Source organism: Pungitius pungitius, chromosome 15 (genome assembly GCF_949316345.1).
Source record: "Pungitius pungitius chromosome 15, fPunPun2.1, whole genome shotgun sequence".
In the NCBI taxonomy this organism is placed as follows: domain Eukaryota; kingdom Metazoa; phylum Chordata; class Actinopteri; order Perciformes; family Gasterosteidae; genus Pungitius; species Pungitius pungitius.
In genome coordinates this window covers 3580414-3598175 of record NC_084914.1, presented here as the reverse complement: position 1 = coordinate 3598175, position 17762 = coordinate 3580414, and the positions used below count along the sequence as shown (strand labels likewise).

Here is a 17762-nt window from a genome sequence, read left to right as displayed (position 1 = left end):
TGGATACTGGATATATTTCCCGTTTAAAAAAAAAAAATCTAATGCGAGTAAACTAAACTGTGACGACTCTATTGCTGGATCTCCCAAAACTGTCCGGATGGGAAATAATGTGATGCATTGAGTTGACTCTAGCTTCAGTTTACATGTACTGCAACCATACCTACTTCACTTCCCTTTAAATAAAGCACCAGCATCATGTTTAAACGGACTCTGTGGCAGTATTACATATCATACTTCTATATACACGATTGCATTTTTTTAAAAGGCCTACAAAGTTTATTTATTATCATGCCGATAATTTCAGTGGAGTTCTTGACATCTTGGTTCTCCCAAATAGGCTTTATTATAAAAGAAATCCTTGATAAAACAAACACTTTCTAATAACAAATGCATTTAACTGTTCCGAGAAGGGGGGGGGGGGGGGGGGGGGGGGAAAGAGGCCTGAACAACACACCACGACACTAAACAAAAAATGTAAAAGATACAATATGTGAAAAAGTGACACAACCTGACAACACAAGCTCAAGGAAAGCAAAGCCTACTTCCAGTTTTAACCGACTACGTCCGTAGAGGCAGAGAGCGTGCGGGTACTTTAAAGCAATGTGACGACTCTTCTGTGAGGAAAAAAATCTATTACATTTGACGCACACTTCACATTCGAGGTTTTCCCCCGAAGGGAGGAAGGAAGGAAGGAAGGGTGGCGTTAGCCGCAACAGGTTTACAACCAAAAAGCGAGGGACAGAGGAGGACGGGACACCTAATCGCTGACGTCCATGTCCTCTTCGTGGTGATCGTCGGCGCCGTTAACTTTGGCCTGCTTCGCAGGCCGCGACGTGCCGTTACCTTCTACAGACTGAGGAGACAAAGCAGAGTCGTCAGAATCCTTCCTGTCCTCCCTCTCCTTGGCGCTGTCATAGCCTTGTTCTTCCTCATCATAATCTCTGGTGACCTACGAAAAGGAAAACCAATGGATGTGACGGCGTAGAGCTCCGAGGAGACCCGGTCTGGTTTGAGCCAGGACACCTCAGGGTAAGTGTGTGTGTGTGAGAGACACTGTGCTGACCTTCACGTCTCCTTTCTCTCCGTCGGACTTCCTCTCCCTCTCCCGCTCCCGTTCACGCTCTCGCTCTCGTTCTTTGTCCTTGCTCTTCTTTTTCTTGCTGACGGAGCGCTCGCGTTCGTCTCGACTGCGGTCTTTGTCCCCCTTGCGTTCCTTGTCCCTCTCCTTGTCCCTTTTCTTTTCCTTCTTGTGTCTGTGCAGGTTGGAGAACAAAAGATCAGGTGGGTCATGAAACTCGCCCGAATGTACCAACACGACATTTTTGTAAAAAGTTGTAATCCTTAAAAGCTTCATATAAACACCAACCTTCGAGGAGATGGAGACCTCTTTTTGGGAGGAGTTCGGGTATGGCTTCGACTTTTCCTGCGTCTTCTGTGTATCAGGAGGAGACAGAAAGCGCACTGCTTAACAGACCTCATCATTTGTAACTTTATCTTCATTAACAACATACGCCTTTTTCCCCCCTAATATTAGGGCTTGATAAAAATATATTTTATCTTTTTGACCTAACCAAAAAAAAAAAAAAACATTTGTTTTACTTTTTATTTAAAAAAAAAAAAAAAAAACGTGTTAGTTTGTATGTGCATAATTTCTCTGCCTCGGCCCACTCACCGGTCCACGCTGTGAGACCTCCTGGTCGTGCTGTAGCTTTTGGGTGGCGTTTTGGACCTTCTTCTGCCCGAGTCGTCTTTCTTTCTGTCTCTGCGGACACATTTCAGAACTCAGACCCACTCGATAACATCTTAAAGCTCAATTGGCATCAAGACCTTTGTGCAGCTGACCCACCTGGATCTGCTTGGCGATCGCTTGCTTTGGTCTCTGGTGTCGGCGTGTCTCCTGCGAGGGCTTTTGGAGCGCCTCTTGTTTCTGGAGATCGATCGACGCCTTGATCTGCTCCTGGTTCGCCTGAAACCACAAATTCACTCCATTTAACTTTGTCCCGGTACAAGAGAACTACTCTTCTCGACTTGTCTGATAACAAACAGAAGTCGCCACCTGTGTCTGGAACGGGATCTGGACCTCCTCCTCCTGGACCTGGACCTACTACGGGAGCGCTTCTTCTTGCTTTCCTTATCTGCAGGACAGAAGCCAGTCATTTCTTAGTATTGTTGAGATACACTATACAAAGGACTTGTTAAACAATAAATCCTGTTAACATGTCATTAAAAACCCCAAACATTAGCGCACTCACTTCCAGGTTCAATGGCAGCAGATATGAGCGACTGGGCCTCTCGGACTCTCTTCATGGCCTCCTCGATTTCTTTATTAGAAGCGTCCGCCTTCAGACTCGCACTCAGGTTCAAGCCTGCAGCCAAAGGATTCAGTCTGGAGAGAAGAATATCGGTTAGTTGGACTCGCTTCTACGACGAACTCACCCCGTGACTTCAAAACTGCTTTCTGGCACGAAGCAGCTTCTTTGACTTACTTTGGATCGGTCATGAACTTTAACAGCTGGTCAGCCGCCTGTAAAGGGAATAGAAACAGCAGTTGAAGGAGTTAAAATGTCTAATGAAATGTTTTGCTGGTCAGCGTCATTCAGCAAAGCCTCTCACCTGTGGATTCATATTGGCTCCCGGGAATCCAAATGCCGCCATTGCGTCCATGTTGGGGACACCGAAAGGGTTTCCTCCCATCTGGAACCAGAACAGACGCACACATGCAGGCGTGACGTAAGCATACGGCTGAGAGCGTCCGTGTGTGTGTGTTCATGTACTCAAACTGGTATTAATATCTCCATATTTTGACAGATTGGATGGATGGCCATGTATTCACTGTCCTCACCCATAAATTATGATTTCAAATAATCTGGAGCATGATTTTTAGGTTAGAATGCATGAAGTCCCTCTTTATAGTAATAGCATTCTTTACAACGCGGGATCGTAAATTGACATTTTGTTTTTCTCACCCCGGGGTTGGACATGGGGTTTGGCGTTGGAAGAAGTCCTCCTCCTGGCAGAATTCCTGCAACAGCGTTTGCTGGCGCCAACAGTGACAAAGCTTTAGCCTCATCGGGAATAGATCCTACAGAAGAATAAAAACAGGCATTAGCAGAGAACGACATACTCGCGCACAACTACAGAGAAGACACTTTGGAAAAGACAAAAGAAAACAAGTCTTCACACTGCAATGCCTCAAATTAGGTTCAACAGAATGGTTACCTTAAAGAGTTCCCTTAATTCAACGTAATCATTGCAGTGAATTAACTATTGTGGAATATATCACACTACTCCAATGAACACTGCCAAGAATATATCACCTGAAAGTGTTTTTTAAGTCATGAACCAAACGTTAGCAAGCACAGCTGCTTCTCCAGTTGGGTGAGCCGTCATTTTTCATTAAGACGTTTACTGAAACAAGCGACTCACGCTGGCGGCTTCGCTACTAAAAGCACACAGAGAAAAATCGAGATACAAACAACAGAGAGAATTTTAGGGATTTGGCAAGAACACTATACAAGCTATCAGTGTTTACTTACCAAAAACACAAATGTCAGAGCATATAGTGGTATGTACTAAATGACAATAGCAGAATTCAGGGTGGGTAGCGTGTCTGCTGTACATGGTTATTCTACTTTCCTTACCTGACACTGCTTCAATTAACCAAACTTAGGCAGAGCATGACTGGTTTGATCAGTCTGCCACTGGCTACAACGTGGCTACCACTCCAATTAAAAGACAATGGCATAATCTTGATCTGCATTTTGCCAGACAGTTTTTTTTTTTAAATGCCAAAAATGACAAATAAAACACCTTATCATCATCATCATCATCATCATCATCATCATCTCTCACAATGAAATCCACCCCCAAAACAACTCTTTCACAAAAAGACATGACGGATTACGGACACAATAATGACAACAAAAAAATACAAGTGCACACTGAAGAGAGAAATTGCTGCAGGAGACAAAACGGTTGGATGGTATTTTCAGCAGGGCCTGGTATACAGGACTGGCTGAGCCAGGAAAAAGAACTGTAAAACACAACAACAAAAGAAGACCACTGTTAAAGAGAATATATTTTATACCAACACAGTGTCATGTTGGGTGGGCATCTTAGACAACCTGGCTATTAAAAGAAAACAACCAATCATAGACTAGTGTTGCGTGGCTAAGAGACTAAATTAGCTGCTAATATTTGGTTAAGTGTGTGTCAGCGGCTTGGACATTGTCTGATGAAGCAGTTATTAACACCCAGTGTCTTTGTATTGACGTTTAAGAACAAACCCTCAATGACAATTTGATTTTTTTAAAGTTTCCTCCACACCCAACAGTTGACCTACATATTACATTGAAAAAGATAAGGTTGTAACAGTTGTATAATAACTGTCGACTCTCAGCCAAAATCGAATTTGCAACCACTGAAATATTTAATAACCGGTCACAAATGTATAATTTAAATCTTAGTGAGTTACAAAAAAATAAATAAAGGTTTCTCACATAGGAGTAAAAATTGCAATTATTGGGGAATATTTCCTCTGGCGGACTCATTTGGTGTGTGCTGCTACTTAAGCTGGGTGTTGTCAGTGGAGTTGACTGAAAATAACCAACAATGCCCGCGCTCATCCTAACACAGTGCAGCGGTGTGAGTCAATGATGGTCTTTTAGTCCCTCCATGGGATAGAATCAAACTGGCCTTCTCCGTTAAGGAACAATGCTTCCGCCGTGAAAAGGCCAAAGCAGCACTCAAAAAGTGTTGCAAAAACAATGCAAAAATGAGCACTGCTTCAGGCTACGTCCCTGCTATCTGACCCTCATACCTTCGACTAAACCACCTAGAAAAAATTAATTGGACAGAAGGAAGGGGAAAGAGAAGGCAGAGAAAGAATAGAGGACACAAAAACAGCGGGTGGGACTTGAATGCTTGCTGGCCTTTGCAAATGTCTACAATCCCCTGTTGGCAGGCAGAGGACCACTTTCAGCCATCAACGAGGGGGCTGCTTTTGCCTTCTTCACTACAAAAATCACACACACACACATACACACACACACACAAATAACAGAGAGAAGTTTAACATAGGATAGTCCAATATGGGGGGAGAAAATAAAATGCACATGATTAAGAGTTTAAACAACTTCACTTCACTGCGGCGCCGACTGCTTGGCACTGTTCAACTCCTAATCTGTAAATATCTGTCAGGTAGATTTCGGTATACTGCATTTTCTACATAGAGAGCAAATGCTTGTTTAGGCAGAGACACGTGCATGACACAAAGTATGCATTTGCCCAAAGAAATAAATACAAGTTTATTCACAGAATTGCATTGTGGTGGTAAAACAGACGTGGGATGGGCTACCACAGTATACCGAAATCTGACAATAGAGGTCTGTTGAAGAACTCTTCATAGACAATGGGAAGGAATGGAATAAACAATACACTTTAATTATCTTTAAAAAGCTCATATAAACAGACACGGGTGAGTGCAATTCACTAACGGGGAAAGCCCAGATGGAATGCTTTTGAATTTTACTCTTTTACATTTTCAATATTCATGCCATTTCAATCAACAAGTACCAGTCATAACGTGGAAATAATGACGTGACAAACCTTCTGCAAACGGGACCACAATCAACGCTCGGTCCACAAACACGGTGTTGGTCAAGTGTTGAGACACTCCGACGGACTCGGGCTCCTGGAACTTCACAAAGCACACCCGCGACGTCACCGGCATCTGAGAATCACTATTGAGGAAAGGAACAAATATTACATTATGAAGCTTGGGATAGCAACACATTATCCAAAACAAGGCAGCTTTTGTTTCTCCTTTCTTCTGGTAGTAGAATGTTGTCAAATCACAACTACGGGCATCGTTTTGCAGCAATTTGGCACATTCACAACACCCCTCAAAGAAAGCACCCACACAAAATGCTGCCATAATGATAACAAATGCATATTGGTGACAATGCCGTAAAGCACGCGTTACTATGTGGAACTGAAGTCGATTTGAACGATTATCACGTTTAATGCAGACTCATTTTCTGTGGATCTACTTTTGTGGAGAAGAAGATTCCCAGATTACTGTTTCAAGTGAGAATTTGCTGCTGTTTTCTTTGTGTTTGAGAATTTGGTTAGTTATCAGGAGACCTCACCATGAGGTCCAGGACATTTTGACTATAAGTTCAACAAAATCAATGGATATACTGACCAGCTACTCAATAATGAACAATGGGTAATGATGCACATCGTTAACACCACGGTGTTCAAGGACTCTACACTCGTACAGCAGTACAACATTTTGTTATATAACGTTAATAATTATTAGACCGCAGAACACTATAAATCCAACATGACTCGTCTCATTGTGAGGATTATGTTTCGTCTTTTCATTATTTAACGTCCTCCCTTCGCCGGGAGAAGAACGCAAAACTCTCGAATTAACACGAGACGTTTAATTCCTTTCCCCGGTTTAGCATCCCGCTAACAATTTAATTTACAATTACAATTTGACCCTGCAATTCTAACTACACGTACAGGGGTCGTTTAAAGACACGTTTACGTTGAGAAACAACCGAGTGGGATTAGGATGAGTAGCCAGTGTGACCCCACTCGGGGCGAGGTAACGTTAACGTTATTAAGATACTGTTAGCTACCACCGCGGTTAGCATGCTAGGCCCGCGGTCAGGCCTAGTCAGGCGGCCGTTGAATAAGGTCGACCTGAAAAATACAGACCGATAACGTGCGACGTCAACGCTATCGCATGGACGTTATTTCAAACAAATCGTCAACTCACTCTGGTGGAAACAACTTCAGTTCTTCGATAGTTCCCAAAAAGCCGAACAGTGTTCTCATCTGCTCCGATGTTGTGCTCGGCGACACATTGGTCACCTGGACCACCTTCGTGGTGTAATTCATTTTACCGACTAAAAACCGCTTCAACCGCAAGCCCACCGACAACTACTCCGATTTAAACGAAAATCCAGGCTACCGGCCGGTAGGTAAAGCAGCTTGTTTAGAAGATAACTTGCGGACTTAACGCTAAGAGTTAGCTATCGACCAACGTTACGTCAACAGGATGTAGCATGCCGCCGCCATATTGTGACTCCCGAGGAAATGCGCATGCGCATAGCTGCAACGGCGGCACTATGGAAACAAGGGGGGGTATTTTCGAAACAACATCACATGTTAATTTGGGTTTATTACTATATTTAGTGTCGCCTCATATGATCTATCGATCTAATATTAGCCTTGCACACCAGGGCGCGCGACATTGATACTATTTTGGAAATTTTTTGACCTGAAACCAACCGACAGATGTCTCCCTTTCCTTTATGGAGGATTTTAAATAAGCATGTGGCAGAGGAAAGGAAAGCTGAAATCTGTCTTTGCCATGACTAAATCTCCTTGCCATTAGAATAAATATTCAAATAAGTTCCTTCTTGACCTTAGAAATAGAATGCAAATAGCAAAGAATACTTAAATTTACCCACAGGTTTATTTCCAAAGCTTTCAACCACAGCACAGAGTTTTCATCGGTGGATGGCGTTTGCAAAAAATTACATCAACATCCATGAAGAAATTCTTTTTATATTGTTGAAAACACCCTAGAAAAAGCTACAAAAGGGGAATTTGAGTTGGTATGGTTTTGTGAAACTGTATATATTATTGTTTTGGTGACAAACAGCAATGAGATTGTAACATGTGAACGCAACATGGATTCATTTTCCACTCTAAATTAGGATTGGAGGACAGAATTGGGGCATTTGATTTCAAATTGATGCGACTCTCACAGAACTGAGCCCCCGCGTTACTAGTATTCACTCAGAAAATCCTTTTTTAATTTAATCATAGAGTTTCATAAAAATGTTATATATTGCTAATTAAGGACAGTTTGCATGTGTTGGCTGAGTGAGTCATAACACGACCCCCCCCCCCCCCCCCCGCCACTGATGAAACTGCTTCTTGTGAAACTCTCTACTAATGGTGTTTTCTCCCAAGAGGAACAATGCAGCGCTTGTTTGAGGCTACGTCAAGCATAATCCCATCACCTGGATTATAGTCACAGCCACTAAAGGCATTTTGAGGTCAGACCAAAGAACAACTGGCCACATTTTATCCAATTATCCATCCAGTGTAACCGTCTTATTTTGTGCCAGATGGTCTAAAAATAGCTGTGAACATTCCCTGTTAAACTTGTTTCAAAGTAGATCCTCATGTCATTACTGTGCTATTTTCAGAAAAATGTTTTTCTCTTCCAATAAGTGGGGTTCCAATCTCACGCCAATCCGAAATGTTCCCATGGATTCACTATTACACATATTCACTGATCTTCATATCCTCACTACCTGTCTACCTATACTGCGCTCAGCATGACTCAGCCATATCTCAAAGCACAACAATCGATACAGTTGAAAAAAAAAAGAAAAAAGAAATATTATGTCACATGCAACACATTTGCCAACTGTGCCCGACAGCTTCCCTGCCATAAATCCGGTTTCAGAGCCACCCGGCGCAGGATATTAGCACAATGGGATTCTTGTTCACGGGTGCGACGTGATTGGCCAGGAGAAAAATTGAAAGAGTGGATTTCCAGTGACTGTGAGGGGTACCACACGAATAAATACCCCACATCCACTGTGAGAGAGACGTCCAGCTCAGAGGCGGCCGGAGGTTTGCTTAAGAATTTTCCCCCGTGTTGCTCCACGAAATAAAAGGAAACATGGTCAGCCGGTGAGTTTCTGAGGAATTGTTCCAACTTCTGATTATTCTTCTTCTTCTTTTACATCTCGTATTGGTTATTGTAATTCCTTACTCTGTAACGCTGCATTTTCTTAATGATTTTGAAGTAAAGTGTGTTCTTTAACTCAATCCAGTGTCTTTTCCCTGCTGCGACCTGAAGGGTCAGCGTGGATTCATTTGCTCGGTGTTGTCATGGTTGACGTCTCCCCTGTTTGATGACAGATTTGAACACCCAGCTGGTGGCTACAAGAAGATGTTTGAGACATGCGAGGAGCTGTCTGAGCCTATTCCAGCGACAGTCATTGGTTGGTTCGCATCTTTCAGACAGATATAGACTGCAGTCGACTGCAGTTGGAAAAGTCGAATATTTCTCCTCCTGGAGAATATAAAGTAAGCTCTGAAAGGCTCTCTTCTTAGAACATTCTTTGATTTGTCTCTTGCAGGTAGGATTCCTTCATTTCTGAAGGGAAGTCTTCTCCGTTTAGGACCTGGGCTTTTTGAGGTTGGAGACGAACCTTTCTACCACCTCTTCGATGGCCAGGCCCTCATGCACAAATTCGACTTCAAAAACGGACAGGTCACCTACTACCGAAAGTAAGACCAGAAGGAGAGACTACATGTGCATTGTGGTTTTATAGAGAGCATGTGTAGACATCAGGCTTTTCTTCAAAATGCCATTAAGAGTTTTATAATAAGCCATATAAACATCAGTAACACGTTATGAAAGAAAAGGCTCTGCATAAATCAATAGAATGCTTTTGTATTTCAAATTGGATGTAAAATGCCTCTGAATAAAATCTTTTTTTTCCCCCTCCTGGCAGGTATCTTAAAACAGACGCCTACGTGAGAGCCATCACAGAGAAACGCGTGGTGATCACAGAGTTTGGCACCTTTGCGTATCCCGATCCCTGCAAAAACATTTTCTCCAGGTGGGTAACATATAAAAACGCAAGACCTTCTCCGATCCAAATTGTCTTGTTTTAATCTGGATCCGTTTTCTTTCTTCCTTTGGCCCTCTGTCCTCACTGAGTTTGCTGCATTTGCTTATAAGGAAATAAATCAGCTCATGACATCTTTGCGTGCAGGTTTTTCTCTTACTTCAAGGGCGTTGAGGTCACAGACAACTGCCTGGTGAACGTTTACCCCATTGGTGAGGATTACTACGCCGTAACAGAAACCAACTACCTCACTAGAGTGAACACGGATACCCTGGAGACGCTGAAGAAGGTACGTCAACACGAGCGCACTGCAGAACCTGAGGTGTGAAAATTGTGTTCTTCAGTCAAATGTCCTTGTGTGCAGGTCGACATGTGTAACTACGTGAACATCAACGGAGTGACGGCCCACCCTCACATCGAGAGAGACGGGACGGTGTATAACATCGGAAACTGCATGGGGAAGGGAGCCACGCTGGCCTACAACATTGTCAGGATTCCACCCACACAGAAAGGTCTGGATTAGCATCGCCGCACATGACAACCGCAGTTGGACTTGGCTTAAACTCAACGTGCCGCTTAGTTGGTAATTCGGGGTAAAAAGGAACAGACGACAACCCCCCAACATCGTCAAAAAGAGCCTTTTCTCTTTTTTAGATAAGTCTGATCCCATTGAGAAGTCCAAGGTGGTGGTGCAGTTCCCCAGTTATGAGAGGTTCAAGCCCGCCTATGTGCACAGGTGTGTGTAGACGGCATCTGATATTTCATCAGTGTCTGGAAAGTGAAGGTTTTGACATTCTTTCTTTCGCTATTTTAGCTTCGGCATGTCAGAAAACTACTTTGTCTTCGTGGAGACCCCAGTGAAAATCAACCTGCTGAAGTTCCTGAGTGCTTGGAGCATCCGAGGCTCAAACTACATGGACTGTTTTGAGTCCAATGAGAGCCAAGGGGTGAGACCGTGCGCCACATTATAACCCTTTACATGTAGCATCGCCTCAGTCACTGAAACCTCATGATGTCTCCTCCTACAGACCTTGTTCCACCTCGCCAGGAAAGAACCAGGAGAGTACATTGATCACAAGTACAAAGGGGCCCCCATTGGCATGTTTCATCACATCAACACCTACGAGGACCAAGGCTTCATTGTTGTTGACCTCTGTGGATGGAAAGGGTAAAAGTTGGACTTTAATTTAAAGGTGCAACATACACGATTCAGCGCATTTTAGCACAGGTCATTGCATGTGAGCGCATGTCAGCATGTTAGCTTAACCGCCCCCCACCCTGTGTTTCTCTCCACCACCGATAACGCCATGCGACCAACGGTGTTGTTGCACCCTCCACTTAGCACTGTTAGCGCTGTTAGCACCGGCGACTGGAAGCCAGCGGCTCAGTCGATGCCACGTTGAGAAATTGCGAGGCAATCAAAATGCTCCCAATCCCGTTCAAAGCACCTTTAAACTTCCCTCAGCGCCTTCTGGAGATGCCTTTGATGCATAAGATTTTGCCGTTCATTGTCCTTGCAGTTTCGAGTTTGTTTACAACTACCTCTGGTTGGCCAACCTGAGAGCCAACTGGGAAGAGGTGAAGAAGGCGGCCATGATGGCGCCACAGCCGGAGGTCCGCAGATATGTGATTCCCCTGGACATCCACAAGGTCAGTCCCCCTACTTTGCCCCTCTCGACACAGGCAGGTGCTTGTCATTGGTCGTCACTGGTTTGCCATCTCATTGCGGGCTCGGTGAAGGAGGAGCAGGGGAAGAACCTCGTCAGCCTGCCGTACACCACAGCCACAGCGACGATGCACGCCGATGGGACCATCTGGCTGGAGCCGGAGGTGCTCTTCTCCGGGCCTCGCCAAGGTGCAAGCACACCCGACAAATTCAGCTCGATGACTAACGGTGGACGCTTGGACTCTTGACACGACCTGGAAATGTCGTCATTAAGTAATCATTTCAGTGTGTTTTTGTTGTTGTTGTGTTGTTGCAGCGTTCGAGTTCCCTCAGATCAACTACAAGAAGTACGGAGGAAAGAATTACACGTACGCCTACGGCTTGGGCCTCAACCATTTCATACCAGACAGGGTACGTTCACGAAAAACACCTTCAACTGGAAAACGTGTGTGCAACGAGTCTTCTTCACGAAGGCATTTTTTTTTCTTCTTCTTCTCCTCGTGCGTAGATCTGCAAGTTGAATGTGAAGACCAAGGAGACCTGGGTGTGGCAGGAGCCGGACTCCTACCCCTCAGAGCCCCTGTTTGTCCAGACTCCCGACGGGATGGACGAAGACGACGGTAAGATGACAACTGTCAAATGCCGCGACCCGCCGTGATGGAAGGTCGTTTGGTGAACACCTGCCGCTGCGTCTGCAGGGGTGCTGCTGACCATCGTGGTGTCTCCGGGCTCTCAGAGGCCGGGTTACCTCCTCATCCTCAACGCCAAGGACATGTCCGAGATCGCCAGGGCAGAAGTGGAGTGCCCCATGCCCGTCACTTTCCACGGGATGTACAAACCCTGAACTGCGCTTTTCTCAGGGTGGCAGCGGCGGGCCACGACGACACGGAGGCTAAAAATGTTACTAAATGTTTGCAGTTGACCCGGGTTGCTAAAAATATATAACGTGTGAATTGATGTGAGGCTTTGATTGTAGATGCAGGATGTACTCGGGTCACTAAGCCTGTATTTTCAGCATTGGTTTAATTAATAAAAATGATTATTTCAAAATCATAACATGTGTTTGTTCTATACACCTTTGTTATAAGCTGTTTATTATGTGGTGATAGAACGTTGGTTTTTAGCATGAAGGATAAATTGCTTTCTCCCTCAAAATGTGACTTTGTATATTTATATTGTTATATATCTAAACAAGATGCATTTATGCTCTTTATATATCATACATCAACTGAAAAAACCTAATCCTTTGCCTAAATGCCTGAGATATGGCAGAGATTAAATGTGTTGCCACACAAATAGCAATCGTCGTGACGTCTGAACGACGGTGCGTCCGTCTTTCTTTTGGTCAGAGTCTTGCATAATCTGAGGAAAGAACAAAAGGGCATGTTGCAATCATTCAAGTGCAGTGTCATGCGCCCACGTAAATCACATCTCATTTTACGTACATGGGCACATTCAGGTTATTCGTTTGGTTTAAACGGAAAGCGTGTGAACAGTTTCCTCCTCTGATTAGGCGTCAAAATAGAAAACACTGGATTGGACTCACGTGTTTCTTCCCCAGCTGATGCGAGGTGAGGAAACAAATCTTTAAATATTGCTAATACGGCTTTGGCTCAACAGCTACATCAGTCACATGCTGAACCCTGATTATGATGTCACGTTTTACATTCCACTGCCAGCTTTTAGGATTGCATTGTGAAAGGCGCAATTCCAAATGTACATTCTGTAATCTCGGATTTTGATATTCACACAGCCACAAATCCGCCCTTAGTGCACTTTGACGTCCTGATGTTCTTAATAAAAATAAATAAATATAATTATTCATCTTTATTTCTTTTTACATGATGGCATTCTAGCCTTCCAAAAACAAAGAAATAAAACAGGGTTACAGGACATATTAGTTTTCAGAATAAAATTAAAATAAAAACCAAGCAAAAGAAAAGCTGAATGAGATTCATGGTATCTCAGTTGGGACTATCACACGAGAAAAGAAGTCTCTCACAATTCATTTGGGACAGAGGTTTGCACAGTCAGACATAAACCAGTGAGAAGGTAACATACTTACGTCCTAAATACAAAGTGAAATTTACACAAATGTAACAAAAGAGATAAAACACAAATAACTGAAAAAAAACTGCCACTCTTTCACCAATGAAGAGGAAATGATTGGAACTACTGCTACAGTGGATGGAAATAAAAAACTAAATATAGAATAAAACAAAAAAACTTGACAAATGTGTAAAATAAAGAAAATGACTGTACTAATGAAGATTCAAAATATAACAGTTCCAAGTTTGCCTCTTAATTCAAAATTTGGAGAAAAAAAAATCAGCATTGCTGAGCAGATTACCACCTGACTCAAATCTGTTTGGGAGAAGCTAAATGATGGAGCCTATTAGCTTAGCATAAAGACTGCAATCACCGGGAAAGGAAAAAGCCGATCAACATTCTTTAGTTCACCATTTATACATATTGTGTTTTTTTAATCTGGACTCAAATGCGTGAATTTAAGATGCACCAAACCTAAGCAGCAGAAACAAGGCAGCTTCATACCAAATATGCCTGGTTAAAGGCAAGTATAGCTCTCGACTGAGCCATTACTGTGCTTTAAAGGGAGCTCCAGAACCATTCTAACAACCATGTCTTTATGCTAGGCTAAGCTAATCCAAGACAAACTTAACATAGTGGATCAGATGGGGGTCTTCTTGTTAGGACAAATGTTCTTTAAACTGTAACAGGCCTCTGTCCCTTCATTTTCACCCAAAAACACACAGAATGAAAAGTCAAGCAGAACAAATCAAAGGCTCATACTACCAAATCTCAGATTTAATTAAATACATCTTCAGGCTTACCTCAAAGTGATTAGTGACTACTGACAGCTTTGAAAATACCTTTTCAGCTATACAACTTTTGCATCTCAGGAAATGAAGGAATGATTGAATTGATAGTGCAAGGTTATATGGTACATATATTAATATATTGTTTAGATACTGTCCTATAAGTAAAGTGCAAATCTCCAGAACAGATGAAAAGTGTGTGCAAGCATTTTACTTTTTTTTGACGGCCTGATCCTCCTGCCCATGCACAAATGAGCCCTTTACTTTGGCTGCCAGCTACTTTAAACACCGCCTCGTGAAACATGCCCGGCAGACGCCATATTAAAGTCTGTTTTTTTGGAGCAGCCGAACATCGGGTGGCTTTGAACTGCTGTGGGTGTGTACTTTGAGGGGATTGGTTTTGTTATCCGGACAAAATGGAGAGTGAATTTAGTAACACCAACAGTGCAAATTACTGGTGTTTATTCCCATGCTTCCAAAGTGTAGGGTCATTGTAATGATAGAGCACGTTCAGGAGATTCTTATGTTGAGGAAGTCTTACTGTTGCCACAGAAAACCTCAAATTAAAGCCAACCGAGTTCTAGCAACAACTCGTAGCGTTTTGGTTGATCACCTTATATTATCCATTTTAATGATAACCAACTGGGAATGGAGGTGAATTGCGGTCAGTTGGGGGGGGGAGAAAACACCACTGAGACCAGCTCACGTGGAAACGCACGAGTCATCAAACAGCTCACACACACACAACCTTCAAGCTCACCGTCGGCGAGACGGACACAGGCGATCGTGCAGGGTCGCCTGGGAACAGTTTGTGTAGCTGCTGTTTAAGACCAGCTTATTGTTTAGACCATGGGACAACATTTTGGGTGGTACATTTAACTGATTTTAGCAAGTCAACTATATTTTGTATAGCTCCTCTCGCTTTATCAGAGGGTAGTTGTGTGTGTGTGTGTGTGTGTGTGTGTGTGTGATCTAATCTGGCGGGAGGAGTAAAATCAGTTGGTCTCGTCGTAGGTGGAGAGCAGGGCAGCATCCACAGGCTCCATGCAGGAGGGGCAGGTGAAGGATCTCATCAGCCAGTCGTCTATACAGTCCATGTGGTAGATGTGCATACACGGCAGGAATCGGATGGGGTCCCCATAAACAAAATCCAGCATACAGATCACGCATCTGAAAACGGATGAAATTAAGAGCTTGAATACACCCTAGTGTGAAGTAGATACTGTACAGTTGTAAAACGTTTGATTAACGCATTAAACATTTAATAAAACTATTCCAAAACCCAAAAAGAGAAACAGAAATAAAAACTCATTAAGTAAAAAAAAAACAACCACAAACAACCATTACGTTGAGCAGAGATGATATATATTCCCCTAAAATAGCAAATTTGCTTTAGATATTGAATAATAGTAGACACTATATAACAAATAGCATTATGCTTAACAGACCGTGACAATAACTAGAAATATAATATTGCTCCTCTGCGTGATATAAATGTCACTATGGTCTTAATGGTGAAATGCCATGTTTCATACCATAGCGTGCTTATCTACAATATTAGTTACATTTGAGACAAAAAGCATAAGCATCTGAATTAGTCAATACTGCTCAAGCGCTGATGGCCTGCAACCTCCCTCTGTGTAGCTACAATACCAAAACAACAAACAAAACATATACGTATATATATATATGCTCACTCTCTGATCTTTTTCTCTGAGCCGTCTGGCCCCCCATCATAAACCCCCTTGGGGAGGTGGTGGATGAGGCCGATGCGCTGAGCTATGCGGATCTGCTCCTCCTCGGTCAGCTGGGTGGCCAGGCGGGCCTGACTAGGCGTGGGATGGTACATGGGCATGTGGGCCTGCTCCTGGTCACAGACAAAAGAAACACCAAAAGTCACACAGGTGCAAATCGACCTCCGGTATCGGCTTACTTTGTCTTTACAAATGTAACTGGCTGAGTGACAACACAGCGGCCAGGTATTGATGTTCTAGACAAGCCAGTTGAGTGATGAATAGTCTAAAACCAGTTTGTTTACTCAGGTGTTACCTGACAATGCAAAGAGAAGATGAAAAAAAGGGTTTTTTTTTAAACGCGGGATGCAGACGTTTGATCATAAACATTAGTTCCAGCACACATGCATTTAAACAACATTATTTTACAACAACTTGCGTGCGGTAGAAACTCTTATTTTCTTAAATGGACTGACCTGGTAGGGAGGAGGTGGCTCCAGGTCGGGGTCTGTCCCTTCCCCGAAACTCGCCCGGTCCGACTGGGATTCGTGAAGCAGAGAAATGTCATCTGATGTCGGAGACTTAAGACAGTTGCCCATGTCTTCGTGTCCCCAGCCCGGTCCTGCCCGACGTTAAAAATCTGATCGTTCTTGCTAAAGTTGCTCTCGTTGGCTAATGATAGTTTCGCCTAATATCAAATTTACCGTCAACTTCAACTGCACCTCGTTAGATATACCATGTACATTATTCTAAACGTTAATTTGAAGTTAACGTTAAATGTTAAAAATTGTCGGCGCCAGAGTCTCTTCGTGAACGAAGGGTCCCCCGAAAAACAAAACAAAGAACTCCCGTGCTAACAATAACTAGCCTAGCTAGCTACTTTTTCTGCTAGCCAGCTGGACGACTTCCGTGACAAGTGTCGCTCATTCCTCCGTAACAATCACAATTTCCACAAACTATCTACTTCAGCATTGGCTGAGTCTGTAAAACTTAGCGGCCTGCACTTCGGACACTAGCGACATCTCCGCGTTTAAACTTCGCAAGTAATTTTAAACAGTTCGCTTCCTTGCTAGCTCCTTCTTCAACCGGAGGACATGTTATCGGGCCGTTGGATATGACGTAAGGGTGTGATTCTGAACGGTGATTGGATGACTCTCTCTACGTAGCTGTAACCGAGAGCTGAAGTCCCACCCCGTTAAATAATGCAAACAAATGAAAACTGGTGTTAAAGAAGAGAATAATCTGTTGATGAGTCATCACTACGATATTGACAAATATATTATTGTAATGAATTAATCATAATTAAAAATGATCAGCAATTCCATCTAAAAATCTGTTTTATTGGCCCAAACCCCACTGTTAAAAAAATACTTTTATTGCTTTTATTTTTCAACACTATAGGCAGAGGACTATAAAGCAGAGGCTAGAATCTCTTACGCAGATGCGAAGGCGTAAGGCGCATTAAGTGAAAACCCTGTGTGGGTGAAGCTTAGAATCAACCATAAACAAAATGTCTACCTAATTGCATTTTGCTGGCTTTTGCATTGCATTTTAAAAGTACTGAAAAAATACAAACAATCTATATTGCTTGACACTAATAATATGATGAATGTTATATGGAAATATAACTTGATGACTAGAGTTTTCTACTGTCTGTATACATATGTACAGTAGTATTGTTAGTGTGTAATCAGAAAGATACATGAAGAGAATATCCTCAAAACAATCCATCATTAGACGTGTTTTGACAGATGACAACACAACAATTTCTTTATGGTTTTAAGTTCACATCTATCAACATCTTTGATGTCTTCCAAAGCTTTATATTTAGATTAGATAAACGACATACAAT

At 42.9% G+C, this 17762-nt stretch overlaps 3 protein-coding genes across 5 annotated transcripts; 1 reads left to right on the top strand and 2 right to left on the bottom strand.

The window, feature by feature from the left end:
- Positions 1-320: 320 nt before the first annotated feature.
- Positions 321-7117, bottom strand: LOC119206439 (serine/arginine-rich splicing factor 11-like). 3 transcript variants are annotated; one of them, XM_037457520.2, is made up of 12 exons: positions 6791-7117; positions 5608-5741; positions 2967-3082; positions 2614-2694; positions 2487-2524; positions 2253-2386; positions 2057-2135; positions 1847-1966; positions 1673-1762; positions 1367-1432; positions 1064-1253; positions 321-853 (listed from the first exon to the last, which is right to left on the bottom strand). In XM_037457520.2, the coding sequence occupies exons 1-12, from the start codon at positions 6910-6912 to the stop codon at positions 758-760; spliced, it is 1266 nt and encodes a 421-aa protein (XP_037313417.1). In that variant the 5' UTR covers positions 6913-7117; the 3' UTR covers positions 321-757. The 3 variants fall into 3 exon arrangements, with proteins under 3 accessions (XP_037313417.1, XP_037313416.1, XP_037313418.1); XM_037457519.2 differs by having other exon boundaries at positions 321-949; positions 6791-7115; XM_037457521.2 differs by lacking the exon at positions 6791-7117 and having other exon boundaries at positions 321-949; positions 3318-5741.
- A 1016-nt stretch (positions 7118-8133) lies between these two features.
- rpe65a (retinoid isomerohydrolase RPE65 a) lies at positions 8134-12605 on the top strand. Its single transcript, XM_037457499.2, has 14 exons — positions 8134-8727; positions 8959-9041; positions 9180-9330; positions 9558-9665; positions 9822-9963; positions 10039-10186; positions 10329-10410; positions 10489-10621; positions 10703-10842; positions 11195-11324; positions 11415-11529; positions 11657-11751; positions 11849-11960; positions 12039-12605. Exons 1-14 carry the CDS (start codon positions 8717-8719, stop codon positions 12182-12184), a joined length of 1596 nt encoding a protein of 531 aa, XP_037313396.1. The 5' UTR covers positions 8134-8716; the 3' UTR covers positions 12185-12605.
- A 547-nt stretch (positions 12606-13152) lies between these two features.
- Positions 13153-17024, bottom strand: LOC119207696 (RING finger protein 11-like). Its single transcript, XM_037457722.2, has 3 exons — positions 16387-17024; positions 15875-16044; positions 13153-15347 (listed from the first exon to the last, which is right to left on the bottom strand). The coding sequence occupies exons 1-3, from the start codon at positions 16507-16509 to the stop codon at positions 15173-15175; spliced, it is 468 nt and encodes a 155-aa protein (XP_037313619.1). The 5' UTR covers positions 16510-17024; the 3' UTR covers positions 13153-15172.
- Between the last annotated feature and the right edge of the window lie 738 nt (positions 17025-17762).